Genomic DNA, 17,471 nt, shown 5'->3' with positions numbered 1-17,471 from the left:
AGTGTAACACGTGTTTGACACACCAACACGTGTTTGTACTAAACATTCTTTGTAGAGTTGGGAAATATATTCCTTGCATGAATGAAAAAGTGAAGGTGTTGTCTCTGTCCCCAGGTCTCCAGTGATGGAAAGAGACAGGAGGGGGTATCACTTATCTGCCAACGCCATGAAATTCAAGATGATGCCCCATGATGCACACGCTCCAACAGTGCGCGCACACACACACACATACCCACACACACACACACACACGGATCTTAACGCACAGACTTATGTCTAAAAATTTTCGAGCAAACAGAAACAAACAGAGAGGCTAAATATAGATGTATGCATAGCATAGCAAGCATACACGGAGTTACTATCGAGAGCTCGGGGGTTCACCTCGGCCGTGCACACGCTCACCCTCACCAGCTCTGGAGACAAAGGTAAGGACGATACAGGCAGACACATATCTCCACTCTCAGCAGCCATGGCTACTACGCATGAAGGGGACTCTGGAGAGGGACGTCCATTGCTATTTTCACATGTGTTTGCTCCCAGTTGAAACCTGGGCCGATTGTCATAGGACTGTTAACATGGCGATTGTCTTCACATGCTCTGACTGTGTCTTTCTTGTTTTTAAACGAGATACAATCTATAATGCAGCTGTGCTGCTGTCATTCATATGACTGGGTAGTTCTGTTCTGTTTGGGGGGGGGGGTTTGGAGGATGAGGTATGTGCCACTTTGTTTTTAATTCCTGGCAGGGTGAAGAAAGTTTTAGTAAGTAATGACAATAATAGCGAAAAACATCCCCACAGATATCATAATGCTAAAAACAACACGTGGTTTTGGGGGAATTATTTACGTTATTTCCAAACGTCTGCAGCTGCTCGCTCACTCCACAGGGGGCGGTGGTAGGCTGGTAATCCAATTGGAAAGCGTCCGGTTGCGTAACCGTGGTTACTCGGGCTGTGGCATTATGGTATGCCGACATGGCTGCGTGCAGTGGAGGCATGGAAGTCAACAGGAGATGCTTGTTGGACTTTTAGCGTTGTGACGCGGATCTAATGCAGCTGCAGACACATCTGAACATTTCCGGGAGGCTTCCGTCGTCGTTGTGTGTTTAAACATTTGTGTTACTTTCGTTGTGAGCAGTTTTTTCTGCTCCTTTTGGTTCCCTTGGACCGAGTGGGCCATTAGCACACCTATCAAGTACCGCTAGACGGATATGCTCCCGGTAAACCGCTCAGCGAGCCGTCAGTGTGTCGTTCATGCCCGAGTCAGAGCTTCTCCTTAGTTACGTGTCGCTGAGAGCGCGCGCCTGTGAGTATTCTAAATGGTATAAATGAGCGCGTGCTAGATTCCTGATCAGATCCGTACTGTATTGCGTTGCTCTGTCGAGACACGTCAGTCATACGGATCGTACTCTACACCACCCGGTGAGCTTCAGCCCACACAAGAAACTTCACCAGATGTTGGAGTTTAAACACTCACAAAGTTTCCGTAAGAACCAAGTGTCAATGGTAGTAAGAAAAGCATGTTATCATCTGGATCTGATCACGTGGTCTAAAAGCTGAGCTTCTGCATATTTCTTGTCTTGCAAGGATGTAAAAAAAAACATAAAAGGATTGTTAGATCTACTGTCTTTTTAATTGGAATATAGAAAATTATATATTGATCTCTTACTGTATGCTGGGAATTCACCAGGCTGATAAAGGAATAATCACGTTTAAAATTGGTCATGTTAATTCAATTTGTTTCGTTTTTTCTAAAAGGTTGATGTGAACTATATGTTTGGGGGCTGTACAATTCTCTCTCACAGGGCCGGCGCTAGCCATTTGGGTGCCTTAAGCACAAATGCTTGGCGGTGCCCCCCCCAACCAACCACCACCACCAAAGGAATAACAACCATTCAGAATGTCTTAGGTTCTCTTTATTCCCCAAATAACTTCTAAACATAAATAATTTACATAAACAAACATGTAAAGAAATAAATTATATAAAAGATAAAATTATAAATACCAAATACCACCACAATTACTAAAAACACAGATCTGGTGCAAATTACCATACATAAGTACAAACTGCACAGTAGAATTTACTTTACCATCTCTACAAAAGAGACCATTCTGCTATCCGATAGAACTATACAACATTTTCACTACCATCAGTTGTCAAAAGCCCTACAGAGGCACACGCCTGCATTTCCTAGCTGCAAAATCAGCTATCAGGTCATCATATGACAGTTTCTGAGCTCTCTCACACATGTAGAGCCAGTGGCTGACAAGCAAGAACATCAAGAAAGTTAGAAATAAAAAATGGACAAAAAAATTTAACAATTCAGATGAACATGGAATCTAAATTGTGATGTAGGGTTTTGGTTTCTTCTTCAACCCCCCGTTATTTGATAAATTAAATTGAATCAATCCCTCTGAGCTACCTACTGTAACTACTACTCAGCTGAAGCTGAAGTCCATCAAAAAACATGCAGTGTACTGCTATGGCCTCACTGTATCCACTCATGTAACAGTAGTAAAAGCATTAAACTAAAAATATATATACACTATTATAATAAGGAACATCTGTTCAATTTCTTATTAATGCAATTATCTAGTCAACCAATCATGGCAGTTGCTTCAATGCCGGCAAAAAAAACGACACTCCACTGCATTAAAAAAGTCCCTTCAAAATAAAATCACAGGATGATTTTTTTTTCTTTTTCTAATTTTTATTTTCTCATGCAAATGTCGTGACCCACCAGTTGAGAATCACTGGTATAGATATAACATTGAAATATTCTTGTTCTGTATGTGCAGATTGAGACAACGCCACCCCACCTGCCTGAACTACCACCGCCATCATGCCCAGTGAGGATAAAGCACCACAGCAACAGACCCGCCAGAGGAAGAAGAACAAAAAGTCCCGCTCCAAGGGGAAGAGCCCGGGTGGAAGTCCCATTGCCCCACTAGGAGGCGCCCCAGACGGCCAAGATGGCCTCTTATTATCCCCGGCGCTGCAGCCTCTTCTTCGAAAGACAGCGGAGGGGAAGCCGAAGGTTGCAGTGGCCAAAGTGGAGGAGGAGTCGTCCGTTGCTATCGGCCTCCAGGTGCTTTTCCCCTACCTGCTGGCCGGGATGGGCATGGTGATGGCCGGCATGGTGCTGGACGACGTGCAGGTGAGAGCGCGGCCTCTGTTTTGTAGATGTTTGGTACCTTACGTCAATAGTAAAGTTGTTGTTAGAGTTTAATTCCAACCATCCACGGGGAGGCCATTACTGGCACTGACAAACCGATCCCATTCGTAGCATCGGTTTGGTGGTGAGTGGGATCAGTTGTGCTCTTCTCCTGCTGTTACATCGTGCATCCCACAATGCCCTCCTTCATAACTCTGTTGTTATTTAAATTACTGTTGCCTTTCTATTAGCTCAAACTGGTCTGTCCTTTCTCCTCTTGACGCTCCCATAAACGAGACATTTTAGCCCAGTGAACAACCCCTCATTGGATATTTTATGGTTTTCTCTGTATGGTTGGGCAGAATAATTCCAGTAAATCAGTAGTTTCTGAAATAGTCAAACCAGCTGGTCCGCGATTGGGTTATTTGATAATGACAGACAAGAAATGCGTCATTAAACAGATAACGATGTTTGATCTAATTTCTGCTAAAATTGTCAGGCAGGTGGCGGCGTAGGAGGAGGACTCGGACGCAGAGAGAGGGTTCAGCTGATAATGCTTTTATTAATAACAGAAAGGCAAAAACTCAAAATCTCTCTTAACGAGGAAACAAAGGTCGTGATCAAAATTCAAAAGGCAAAAAACTCAAAATCTCTCTTAACGAGGAAATATAACCGGAATAAAAAAATGACGTGACAAACGTTATCGGACTTGACTCTTGACGTGAGGGCTGGTGTGCAGGGCAAAACAAAAAGACACACTGGCACAGGACAAGGGGCGACGCAGACTATAAGTACACATGAGGGAGTTGTGGGAACAGGTGGACACAATCAGGAATCAGGGGAGACAACCAGACTGGTGACACATGAGGAAGGGCAAGTGACCTGAAACGAGAGGGAGTTAGTTTCCAAAATAAAGCAGGAAGTCAAAAAACAACTGTGGAGACAGGACAAAAACGCAACTTGACATACATGTGTGACAAAAATGCAGCAACATGTTGGTCACAATCAGCAGAGATAGAGAAAGATTTTCACTTTAAGTGTAAAGAGAAACTTGAGGATACACACCTGTCTGCTTTATGATGAACTCGCACCATATTTTCTCATTCACTGGTAGACGCATGTTAACCTCACACAGTTTATTTTATTTGCTCATCAACAGCTCATCAGTATTTCTTCCACTCTCTTCTCTCCCACATCTCCTTCACTCCGCTTTACGAAGCCTGTGTTAAATGCTTTAAATTATGTGCTAAATAATTATTCTGCCAGTGTGAAATTTGGAGTGTTAGGAATTAAAGTAGAAAAATTAGCATTAGTATTGATAGGAATTCTTGTATTTGTGATATTATATATCAGTAGAATAATTTCTGTATTATGAATTAAACATATTGTATATTGTGAGGTAACTTGTATTATACATCTTTTCCATTGTTTATTCTGTACACATGACATCTGTCCATCCTGATAGAGGGATCCTCCTCTGACGTTCTCCCTAAGGTTTCTTCCCTTTTTTCCCCATGGAAGGGTTTTCAAATTTTTCCTGTGCGGGTTGGGGACCAAGGATGTTGCATGTGTACAGACTGTAAAGCCCTCTCAGGCAAAACATTTTTTTAAATATCAATTAAAATGTGATAAATGTGGTAAAAAAAAGAAAAATAATAAACTTTCACCAGGTACCCTTTATGACAGGATTACAATGCAAATGTAGCAGGTGGAAGCGAGCCAGAGATGAATGAAACAGGGAGAAAGAATGAGTCACGACGTACAAAGAGAGAGAGAGAGAGCGAGAGAGAGAGAGAGGCCAATGCAGTGAGAGGGATGTCACATGGAGGTAGAGCGAGGTAGGACGAGAGGCAGCCACGCAGCAAGAAAGGGAGGCCGGGGGCTGTAAGATGGTTGTTTCCCCATCATGAGTTCGCACACAGCCCTGCCTCTTCCTCTGCTACGTCAGCGCTGAGCGGGGGGGAGCAGGACTACCCCGGCGCCGGCAGGAGGAAAGGAGCACTCCAGCCTGCAGGAGGCTGGCTGCTGCGTCTCGTCAGTGGACCTCCCGGGATCTTGTGTCGACATCACTGAGCTCTTTTTTTTGGGGGGGGGGAAAAAAGGAGCTGGACTGCCAAAGGCACAAAGGACTCAAGCTCTTCGGAACTGTTCTTCTTATCGCCGTCAATCATTCAGCTGTCAGGCTGGGTGTCCGAGTATCATTTTCAGGATACAGCTGTGCACTCAAGCTGGAGGTCAAACAGACTGAGGACTGGCTCCAGCAAGCAATCAACTCCTAAAGGCTTCGGACTAAAGCAAATGGCTTCTGGAGTTGATCCAAGAACCTGGACTTTTGAAAGCCGAACTGCATTTGCACTTGTTGACAAAGATCGGAGGCTGATGAGTAACAAAAGGTCTTTCTGATTGCGTTCACTGGGGATGCTGACAAATAGTTCCCTCATCCCTGCTGACTCACCCTTGGGCCAAAGATGTCGCTCCACATTCCAGTTAAAAGATAAGCAATCAGTGACAATCTTCTACTTGTTTTACCTTGGCACATTTGATGACATGGCAGTAGCTGATTACCTTTCATTCAATTTTCCTCAGAGGTAAGAAGATATGTATTATATTCTTTGAGAGTGGATCAACTGTGCATTCACAAATACGGTGTCTCTGGTCTTCAAGCACTTGAACCTTCCCTTTTTAAACCAAGAACGACCTTCTTCAGTACTCCCCTGCGCACTTCATTTAGGAAGGGACAACTGGAATAAAGTTTAGGGTTTTTTGGACACATGAGACTCATTTCTTCCCGTTTTACACTTGGATCCTATTTCACATACTATGGGATAACAAAACATTGAACTTAGTGCTGGACTAACTCAAAGTCCAACATGGTGGTGACTCATCTGGAGCTGGAGCTACGGTACCAGGGCCGGAAGTTACGTGGCGTGACATGGAAATTGACCCGGTCTGAACATGGATTCATACCAGAGAGCTCCTGGCTCATTGCTGCCCAGGTTATTTTGCCGTACCTGGTGTCAGGACTCGGACTGGTCTCCGCTGGTATTGTTATGGACCTTATACAAGTATGAAAATCTAAGATGAAACCTTTGATTGACAGTAATAAATAAGTTTTGAGAGATTAATGGACGCTAGTTTGATAACCAAGTATCTAAAACTATACCTTTTTTTTTATACCTCATACTTTTTTACAAAAAACGAGTTCTTAAATTCTATCACAAACGTCAAAAATGATCAAATCTTTAAACAATTTGACCATTTTTTAAGTCCTTGCTCTTTACGTAACAGCAGAGCAAATGCATTCTGGTCAGGGAAAGATTATAGTTAGGACAAATTAGCCATGGCTGAGCCACTAAAACACTTTGGAAAAGTTTGTAGACTGCCTGCAGGTCTGTGGCATGAAAGTTGAAACCAGTGAGATGCCTGTTCACAACCCTTCCCTCTGCCGCTCTGCATTGGCTCCCAAAGTTGCTTCGGAAATTACTGGGCTACGCATAAGGATAGTAAACCTAATGAACATCATTTTGACGCCGTATAAAAAGCTTTGCTTTGAACTATGGATACAGTTGAGCCTGTGGTTGGATGGGCGATGTCTCGATGGGAAAAACTGTTCATGGGATGTTGTGGCTGAATCAGAAATGTGGCGAGAAAGGGATCTGTGCACACACGTTATCCAGACAGCTGTAGAAAGTGGATTTTAGAGAAGCTGAAATGAACTTGACCTGCTTCTTGGGTAAGAACGCTCTCAGCTAGCATTGTTTTTATATCCACAAGAATTTAGGGGCAGACCTTTGCCACTGTATGACTACAAATGCATGGCGCCCATCCTTCTGTTCCCCCTCTACGCTATTAGCAATGTCAATAATGTTTCTGTGGTTTGCTCTGTTAGCATTGCTATCACTGTCAGCTCTGCAGACTCCATATTGAGAGCTGTGTGGAGATTAAGATGATCCACATTTTGTATTGAGCTCCTTTTAACACCTTTTTATTGGGGTGAGTTGGGGTGAGTTTTGGAATAATTACACAGGTCGAGAAGGGATGGTGGTCGGTGTTTTCCCACAAAGCGATGGATCGATGGAGCAGCTATTGCACTGACAGTCCAGTAGTTTTAAACATCCTGCAGCCTTCTGTTCACCAGATGGAGCCCTGGAGTGTGTAGCGTCTCCCAGCTTCCCAAATCAGATTTAGGTGTTGGGGAGCCTTGGGATGAAAGTGGATAGTTAATTTAATTAGTGGTTGGAGGAAGAAGGAACGGAGGCCAGATAGAGAGGGTATAGAAACTTGATATCCTGAAATCACATGGGAGTATATCTGAATTTATCTGTTTCAAAGAAAAGCACACTGTTTGCAACATTTGTGTTAGCCTAAAATATAGCTTGAACTCTTCTGAACCGAACTAAACGCACATGATACAGCACTGTCTGGATGATAACTAACTTTATCAACAATAAGAGCATTATTGATTTAGAGAAGCCTCTGTGTTGCTGTCTCCATCACATGAGTATAGCAGAAGTGGGCCATGTCCAAAGATAGCCATCCAGCATGACAGCCTCAGCTACACCTATAAGTCCAGTTCACATACACACACACACATACACCCCTTTAACCCCCTTAAACCTCATCACCACCCCTGCCCTCCCTCGTTGCTGCTATAGTAACAATTCAGGAGGCCGAAACCTGCTCATTGGTCGTGTTTAACATTGGTGGGTGGAGCAATAGCACAATAGAAGGAGAAGGAGGAAGGAGGAGCTCAAGTCAACTTGGCAACTTGGCCAGCAAATTATTCCGGTCAGGAAAGTACCTCTTCCTCTAGGGCAGTGGTTCTCAACTTGTCTGGCTCTGGGACCCACCTTAATGACAAGCCGCGACCCAATTCGATCAGTCAACGACGGGGGGGGGGGTGCTAGCGGCGTCGACGGCGTCGACGGGGGGGGGGGGGTGCTTCCGCGTTCGCAAGCGGTGTCGACGGGGGCGGGGTGGGGGGTGCTTCCGCGTTCCAATTGCCGCGCTGACGGCAAACATGGACGGACGAGCCGGAAAAAGAGACGAAACTCCGCTGCATTACAAAAAGTCCCTTCAAAATAAAAATAAAAATATTTTTTATTTTCCCATGCGAAGGCCTGCGACCCACTACAAAAGGGTCCCACCAGTTGAGAAACCCTGCTCTAGGGAATGCACTTCATCTTATACAAAACATTACTGCCACCTGTAGGCATATGTCAGGCCGTCAGGTTCAGCAAGTCGTTTGCGCCAGTCCACGCTGAACGTGCGCAGGCCATTAACAAAATCAACCAAATTTTCCTTGCAGCGCCAGTCTCATCTTTTTCCGTTCTAATTGCCGCTCGACTTCAAGGTGAAACTTTTATTATTGTCCGGTGGAAATCGGGAGAAAGGTCGGTACGGGAGATTTTCGGGAGGGGCTTTGAAATTCGGGAGTCTCCCGAAAAAATCGGGAGGGTTGACATGTCCGGTCATCGCAGCCCTGGACCATCAGGAGCACAAACTCGTTTTGCCGACCGCAGCAGAGTGGGATAAACTGCAGAGGCTCGAGACCCTTCTAGAGCCATGCAGGGAAATCAGTCTGTAACTTATCAAATAACATTGCTATGATTACTTTCTGGAATGAATTAAACCAAGTCAAATATCAATAACATGTATTTATGTAAAAAATAATAATGATGATAATAATAATGATAATTATGTATCTGTTTCCCTTTTATTTATCTTTGGTATGCATTTCAGAAAGAAAAAATGGTTAGGATTAAGGTGTAATTGCAAATAGTGATTAATCCTGATTAATCCACTGAAAATTCTGATTAATTTACTACTACTTTACTATTTACTAACTAATTAAAAATTTTAATCATTTGACAGCCCTAGTTTCTACACAAGTTAATTTGCTCTCAACTTCTTGCTGCAAGACATTACCTTACGTCATTACACCCTTTGTAATTCGGTTTATCTAAATCACTGAGCAAATCTGTGCTTCCGAGACAATTTTCCTTTATAACAAAACGTATTTTCTGACTGTTTCCTTCCAAGTCTTTCCTTCCTTCCTCTATTTCCGGCCTACTGTGCCAGTCTCTCCTCATCTTTAATTCCCTCGCTCCCTTTCTCTCTGCCTCTGCTCCACATTAGACTGCTCTTGACAGCCTTGCTGTTCGTTTATATGGACATCTATTTAGGGATCCAAAACATCTTGGACTTGCCAACTGGAGTAGTAGTGAGAAAAAACTCTGTGAACTGTGCCGGTTCTAAACCCACTGAACCTCTGTAGCGCAGCGCCAGGCGATGCTCAGACATTCGGAAGCTGGAAGAGTAGCCTACTGGGTTAGTCTAGAACAGTCTCAACTGGTCTGGCTCCGTGACCCACCATCACCCCTTAATGACTAACCCAAATCAAGGAACATTCTCGAATTCTCAAATTTCTTCAAAATCAATCATTTTATATTCAGGATGTTAAATTATCCTAAAAACCCAATGTCGCCCCCATATCAGAATGGTTTGACCCAACCTGGCACACGCTGCTGAAAACATGGACGAGCCGGCAAAAAACCGACACTCATTAAAAAAAATCCCTTCAAAATAAAATCACAGGAAGAATTTTTTTGTGATTTTTTTTTTTAATTCTAATTTTTATTTTCCCATGCATAAAGTCCTCACCCATTAAAAACGGGTCCGCGACCCACCAGTTGAGAATCACTGGTCTAGAATATGTGAATGAACTGGATTTGCCATATTTGGAATGAGGAGGAGTATTCACAGTAAGCCCGCCCTACAACGCACTTTGCTTTTGGCCTTTTTGACACTAAAAGCTGCCCCATGGGCTCATTAGTGATGATGCAGAACCGGAGGTTGCCACCTGCTCCATGAATTCATGACAATTTCATCAAATCTAGACTTAAGGATCAACTGATAACATTCTGGAGAACCAAATGATTCTGTAAATATATGACATTACATGTCATTTAGCTGACGCTTTTATCCAAAGCGACTTACAATAAGTGCATTGCTACATAGAGATACAAACTCAGAAGAACAAGTAACAAGAAAGTACAATTTTCATCTAATAAGCAGTTTCAAAACATGTTGCCAACTAAAGTGCCATTATAAGTACATTTTAAGTGCTACCATTTGTTAGTGCTACGGTTTACTAGTGTTTTAGTCAAGGTAAAGTCTAAAGAGGTGTGTCTTAAGTTTTTGGCGGAAGATGTAAAGGCTCTCAGCAGTCCTGATGTCATCAGAGAGCTCATTCCACCATCTGGGAGCCAGGACAGCAAAGAGTCGCGATCTCGCCGAGTGCTTTTCTCTCAGTGATGGAGGAACAAGCAGCTTGGCAGATGCAGAGCGGAGTGTGCGGGATTTAGGGTTTCACCATGTCATGGATGAGTGGACCCATTCCATTCACAGCATGGTACGTGAGCACCAATGATTTGAACTGGATGCGGGCAGCCACTGGTAACTAGTGAAGAGAACGGAGAAGTGGTGTAGCGTGGGAGAATTTCGGAAGGTTGAAGACCAGTCGAGCTGCTGCATTCTGGATAAGCTGCAGTGGTCGAATGGCGGTAGCAGGAAGACCTGCCAGGAGAGAGTTACAGTAGTCAAGGCGGGAGATGACAAGAACCTGAATCAGTACTTGCGCCGCCTTCTGAGTGAGAAGGGGTCGTATTCTCCTGATGTTGTAGAGCGAGTATCTACAGGATTGTGTTGTCGCTGTGATGTTGGCAGTCAGGGAAAGTGGGGAGTCAAGTGTCACGCCGAGGTTCCTTGCAGTCAGAATGGGCGTTAACACAGAGTCGCCGGAGTTAACAGTCAGGTTGTGAGTGGGAGACTTTTTTCCGGGGAAGAGAAGTAGTTTGGTCTTATCGGGGTTGATCTTCAGATGATGAGCGGACATCCACTGGGAGATGTCAGTCAGACATGCAGATATCCGTGCCGCCACCCGATAGGTGCGGCCGTCAAGATTCAAAACAAGACAATATTTGGGTATTTTTTTAGTAGTCTGAAGAGTTGACCAGTTAAAGATTTGGTTGAATGTGACTGTATATATTCTTTGTTTTAGAGCTGAAACGCACTAGACAATTTAGGACAATACCAATTATGGCCTTAATACTCGGATAAGGCCATGACATCTTGGGAGGGCGTCAATGTTTGACTGCAACGTGATGCAGACACGAGGGGGGATTCTTTTTTTGGAGTAATTTAGTCTGAATTTATGTAATGATTATGCTTATTTGTGTCATGCTAATGCTAATGTGTGTGTCTTCCAGCACTGGAAGGTGTTTAAGGTAATAACAGAGGTGTTCATCCTGGTGCCTGCGCTGGTCGGACTCAAAGGAAACCTGGAGATGACCCTGGCTGCTCGCCTTTCCACCGCGGTAAGAAGGGCCATCTTTATCTTATCTTTCCTATTCATTTTTCATCAATCCACCAATGGTTTCTTAACGTACAAATAGGCATGATTACAATACATGTCATTTAGCTGACGCTTTTATCCAAAGCAACTTACAATAAGTGCATTTCGTGATTTTCATGATGGCCCAACGTGGTAAATTATTCAGAATGTTCTTGATATCTCGCCTTAGAATTTAGTGCTGTGCAGATGGCACGGTCATTTCAGAAGGTCCTCCTTTTAAGTTCTAACATTTTACAGACCAACTTTTTGCAATGCCACCAAATCGGAGGACATGGTGACAAGTGGTTTATAGTTCTGTCACAACCTCCAGTGATTGGCTGTGATGCCAACGGTAGCCCCTCCCAGCTGGTCCGAGTGCGTCGTCCATCTTCCCTCTGGCGTCTTCTTAGGATCGTTACTGAAATCCCTCGGTCTCCTAGTTCTTAACCCCATCAATATACATTGAATATATTCAAGGATTATACCCTTTGGCCTAAAGCTTCTTCAAGTAAACATAATATAACTTATCATATATCACATTTATCATCTAATGTCTAACACATACCTATCATAACAAATTCATATACCGTCATATTTCATAATATAATATTTTACTACTATTACAAACATTTACATTTTTCAAATTTCATATGACATAATATCACAATTCACCACATAATATAACACATAGTAATAATTTCTACCACTCCTAACAATACCATAATTTACCCTGTAAACCACCACTATATAATTGTAATGCCTAATTGAATACAATCTTTGTCTATTGTATTGTAACATCATTGTCTCCTTTTCTCTGTAGGCCAACACAGGCCAGATGGACGATCCCGATAAACAGTGGACCATGGTGTGCAGCAATCTGGCCCTGATACAGGTAACATGACATGGTTAAATGTTTAATAAGTAAAGATGACTGCTGGTTGCAGCGCGCTCTGCCTGTCCCTGTATCCGGTGCAGGTCCAGGCCACGGTGGTGGGTTTTCTGGCGGCCGTAGCGGCCGTGTGTTTGGGGTCGTTTTCCAGAGGGGGGGTTGAACTGGACCAGGCAGCTGTCCTCTGTGCCAGCAGCATCACCACAGCCTTCGTCGCCGCTCTTTCCTTAGGTAACATGGACATGTCAACATGAAGCTAATAAATGTATATTTCCAAAACGTGGAACTGTTCCCTCCATAGTTCCTTTTTTCTACCCGGATGTTAAACACCATCGATGAGTCAAGTGCAGCATATTCGCCGAGCAGCTTCTACACATGTCCACATCACCCATAATCCATAATTCATCCTGGCCTCTTATGACCGAGTGTGTAGAAGACGCTTGTTGAGTTTCCCATGGTTCTGTTAAATATGTTTTATTCATTTGCTTATTGCTCAGTCCCCTCTTTGCACTGTCTCTCTCCTTTCTCTGGTTTACAGAGAAATATAAAAAAATACTGCTTTTTTGCTATTCTAAAAATGGTCAGTGTCAATGTTTAGTAAATCTTGAGGGCAAAAATCCTTTGTGTTGACGTGTTTCACCCCCCTCTGTAGGCCTGGTGATGATCGGAGTGATCATCGGCTCCAGGAAAGTGGGCATAAACCCTGACAACGTAGCCACACCCATCGCTGCCAGCCTGGGCGATTTGATCACCCTGTCCCTGCTGGCCGGGGTCAGCAGCACACTCTACGAATACATCGGTGAGGTGATGGAGGCACACAGAGACGTGATGGGAGCCCCCTCGTACCTCTCGTCATGCCTCTGGACATTTTCCCCCATAGTCCAATGAGAAACAACATTTCGAGCGCGCTGATCACACTGGATATCTGCAAAAGCAACATTTATTTTCTCAGATGGCTCGACACTTTTCAATATGCTAACATTTGTCCTAAATTCCTTTCCTTGCATCATTTATATATATATATATATAAATTAACTAATCGTGGGCATAGTGGTGGGCATAGATTAATTTCTTTAATCTAGATTAATCTCACTGTAATCTTGGAATTAATCTAGATTAAAATGGTAGTTTGTAAGATGGATCACCTGTGACTGCCTGAAGAACAAGCTCAAGCCCGTCATCTTCTACCACGCTGATGGGCCGGCAGCTGGTGGCAATCCACTGAGCGAGGAGATTCGTTAGCTTGGCCGATAGAGCTGTGCTGACGGGCTTGCCTCGGTTGCACTCAAACATAGTAGTTTGACGACCACTCTTCCCCTGCGCTAACATCAGTGCTTGGCCCGGCATCTTCCGCATTAGCTAAGCGATGCTTGCATTTAGGTGGTATTTGAGACTTGAAGAACTTCTATAGTAAACTAATTCCTGTTTGCACAAGGTGCAAACAACCTTCGTCTTGTCGAGGTTTCCATTGGGAAGCTTCTTAAAAATAAATGTAGAACATCGCCATGGTATTCTGCCGCTTTTACATGACTAGAGCCATAGAGACTTCTCCGGTGTTTCCTCCCACTCCTCTCCTCCAGAAGCCTCCTCTCCTCTTGTTTCCTTGAGGTGCACCCCTTGGTTTCTGCAGTGTCTAAGACGGTGTCTGTCCCTGTCCCACAGATGTATGGTACCTGTCCCCCCTGGTGTGTCTGCTCTTTCTGGCTCTGATCCCAATCTGGGTGGCAGTGGCCCGACGGAGCCCTCAGATCCGGGAGGTTCTCCGCTCGGGGTGGCAGCCTGTGATAGTGGCCATGTCCATCAGCAGGTATTTCACCTTAAGCATGATTTTTAACCTTTTGTGGCCCGTGAAGTTTACATTTGAACTTCTTTAATAGAAATGCTGTATGTAACAATATAAGGTCGGATATGAAGGATGTGTTCAGTGGAGAAAAGCAGCAGCCCTCATTACTGCGTGTGACATTCGGTTTCCCCTCTGTGTTTGTGCTTCCCAGTTTCGGAGGCCTAATACTGGACAGGACAGTGAGCGATCCCAACTTTAAGGGCATGGCGGTCTTCACGCCCGTCATCAACGGTGAGCCACAGGAATGTAGTCAACCGGATAGATACATGCGTTTTGGTCGCTTTACGCCGTTGATATTGACATCATATTGAACTACATTTTCAAAGTATTTTCATATAATGGTATTCCATTAAACATCCAAACATTAGAACGTAATCTAAAGCAAAAACTTTTTTCAAAACAAAGAGAACAAATTCCAAACCACAAGACCAGAGTAAACTAAAGCAAAAGCAAATATGGAAAAACAACTTCAGAAAGGAAAAGGCCAATGGTTTTCATGCTTGTTTCTTTGAACAGATATTTTCAGACTAAGTTGATTATAAAGTTAACATTTTTTGAGCAGGTCTCGTTGTTCAGTCTTTGGCCACATCCCTCAGGCCGGACAGCCAGTCCCAGTACCACAAAGGTCCGTCCAGTCTCTCCACGAGACAACACAAACTCAACAGTCCTGTCACATAGTCCCTGAACGCTCGGTGCCGAGCCCTTCAATAGCTCAAAGGCTTCATCATCCTGCCACAGTGGACTTTCCTTTGTGCATTTGGTTTAAGACAATGAATTAGGATTCAAAAAGCTGCAGGGAGAATTAAGAGAAGGTCCATTTTTTTCCACATGATGTGTACTGGCCGTGTGGGGAAGAACTTGGAGCATGAATGTGTTCAGGTTGGTAAAAGGCGCAGGCAGCAGCATGTAGGGCTCATACAGGGGAAACTCGGTTAAAATGTCAACCCCGTCCCCCTTATCAGTGGTGAGCCTTTATTTTGTTGCTTTGTAGAGCGTCACATCTGTTTTAAAAATCTGGAAATGACTTGATCATGACCAGACACTGTGTTGTTCTCGCACTACTGGCCTCTGCAGCTTGGCTTATTAAGACGGTGTCTTGTGTCACCCCTTGGCTTTAATTATGTGTGCAGGCTGGCACAAATGAGGTTGATTCATGAGAAAACCAAATCAATACCGGCTCTTGTGAGTGAATCGGTGCGGGGAGGCGACGTGTCACATGCTCACCGGAACCCCTCTGTCTACCCTGGTCCCGTGTAGGAGTGGGTGGTAACTTGGTGGCCATCCAGGCCAGCAGGATCTCAACCTACCTGCACTTCTGGAGCATCCCCGGGGTGCTGCCCTACAAGATGAGGCAGCACTGGCCCAATCCCTGCATCACCTTCTTCTCCTCAGGTAACGCCATCAGGCTGATTAGTATCTACCCACACGTAGGGTTAGAGGCTGATGTTTGCAACAAACATTTTTGTTGGCCCACGCGTAAAACTTGTGTAATTAAATACATGAACAACCCGAAGAATGCTCGAAGAACAATGCTCATGTCTCCCAGGGTTGAACTCAAAGTCTGCGCGGGTGCTCCTGATGCTGGTGGTCCCTGGTCACATGGTCTTCCTCTTCGCCATCTCTTTGCTGCAGGGAGAGGAGGCTCCCATCACGGTGGCCTTCACCGTCTGCTACCTGTGTGCCGCTCTGCTCCAGGTAATCCATTCCGCTTTAGTGCCATGTCATATGTTGTATATCTCATATTGAGACTGTAAAGTGGGCAGCCCCCTTGTAGTCAGCCGTTTCACCATCTTGGCCTTTGCAACCAGAAGTAGCATTAAAAAGCTCACAATAAAATGAATGAAATGAAAACACACAGGAGAAGAGTTTAAGTCAAAGTGAACACAGCCAAAACCCAGACGGGTCCAAAGGGCGTCATGCTGGCCAGTCACTCACAAGGTAGCCCTCCATAAAGCATACTTTGCTTTTATTATAAATTGACCATAATTACTAAAAAAAGCTAGAGATTGAGGCCATAAACCCATATTTACAATGTTTAACATGTCTGAGGGAGTCATTTTCTCATAGGCTTCTGTATACAATCACTTATTTTGTCTCCCCCTGCTGGTCAGTAAAGAGCATGTTAAAGGCTCTCCTGCAGGAGCTTCACTTTTCAGACCCAATCGTTGCCACCTGCTTTACCCCATTTGCCCCTTTATATCCATGTTTTGTTCTATCCTCTGATAGCAGACTTCTCAGCTCAGTGTTTTCCTCCAAACAGGTGACCATCCTCCTTTACATTGCTGACCTCATCATCCGTGCGATGTGGAGGCGGAGCCTGGACCCCGACAACTTCTCCATCCCCTACCTGACTGCTTTGGGGGACCTGCTGGGGACGGGCTTTCTGGCCCTCTGCTTCCGCAGCGTCTCCCTGGTTCAGAGCCTGGGTCTCTGAAGGTTTCCCCTTGACCCCGGAACTCTTTAGCCAGCCACTTTCCTTTAGTTATTAAGTTATTTACATTCACACAGAGATGCTTTTGATTGGACAATAAAGCATTTTTCACTGGGTCAGTCAGCCCAGTGAAAAATGTTGCAACAATGTTGCTTTTCTTTGCACATAATAAATGTGCCACTTGCAAAGGATTCTTATTGAAGGTACAACTTCTGAAATGAAGAGATTGAGATAAAGCTTTGATGTTATTACTCTTTAGGCTGATTATTTTTAAATCCCCACTGGATTATCCTGGAGGAACTGTAGTAGTGTCTTCATGCAAAAATGTTCTGCTTTGGTTTTTGCAGTCCAGTGGTACAGCATAGAAAGAACACTGTGATCTCAAAGCCATATTCAATGTAATAATCACAACACAGCCTTCTTCTTTCTGTACTTATGAAGCAAATTCATAAAGCCCAGGGATGAGCTCGTATTTTTTGTTCGATTTGTGACAGATTTTTACGTCCACATCCAACAAATATCCTTCATGTTGAAACATCTTGATCTCACAATTATGCATTATTTCACAGTGCAGATTTTTAAAAGTGTGTTGAAAAGAAAATCATTTAAGTTGGTATGAGAATGGTGATTTAAAGAAGTTTTATGTTTTGGAAAATATTTTTTTAATTAATTGTTACAACTTAAATGAGAAAAGTAATAGTAGAATAAGTACGTGACAGAGAGATGGCGAAACATGCACATTCTCATTTACACCCATATA

General features: G+C 43.9%; 1 protein-coding gene across 6 annotated transcripts; it reads left to right on the top strand.

The window, feature by feature from the left end:
• Window positions 1-230: 230 nt before the first annotated feature.
• On the top strand, window positions 231-16,990 carry LOC119222473 (solute carrier family 41 member 1). Of its 6 annotated transcripts, none has more exons than XM_037479177.2 (11): window positions 231-425; window positions 2,798-3,156; window positions 11,424-11,531; window positions 12,369-12,440; window positions 12,524-12,668; window positions 13,090-13,236; window positions 14,100-14,244; window positions 14,432-14,511; window positions 15,538-15,672; window positions 15,827-15,975; window positions 16,541-16,990. In XM_037479177.2, the coding sequence occupies exons 2-11, from the start codon at window positions 2,842-2,844 to the stop codon at window positions 16,712-16,714; spliced, it is 1,470 nt and encodes a 489-aa protein (XP_037335074.2). In that variant the 5' UTR covers window positions 231-425; window positions 2,798-2,841; the 3' UTR covers window positions 16,715-16,990. The 6 variants fall into 6 exon arrangements, with proteins under 6 accessions (XP_037335074.2, XP_037335071.2, XP_037335072.2 ...); XM_037479174.2 differs by lacking the exon at window positions 231-425 and adding an exon at window positions 959-1,304; XM_037479175.2 differs by lacking the exon at window positions 231-425 and adding an exon at window positions 959-1,420.
• The last annotated feature ends 481 nt before the right edge of the window (window positions 16,991-17,471 follow it).

Source organism: Pungitius pungitius, chromosome 1, assembly GCF_949316345.1.
Source record: "Pungitius pungitius chromosome 1, fPunPun2.1, whole genome shotgun sequence".
Lineage (NCBI taxonomy): Eukaryota > Metazoa > Chordata > Actinopteri > Perciformes > Gasterosteidae > Pungitius > Pungitius pungitius.
Note: the sequence above shows the minus strand (reverse complement) of the source record. Positions and strands in the feature narration are given on the sequence as shown.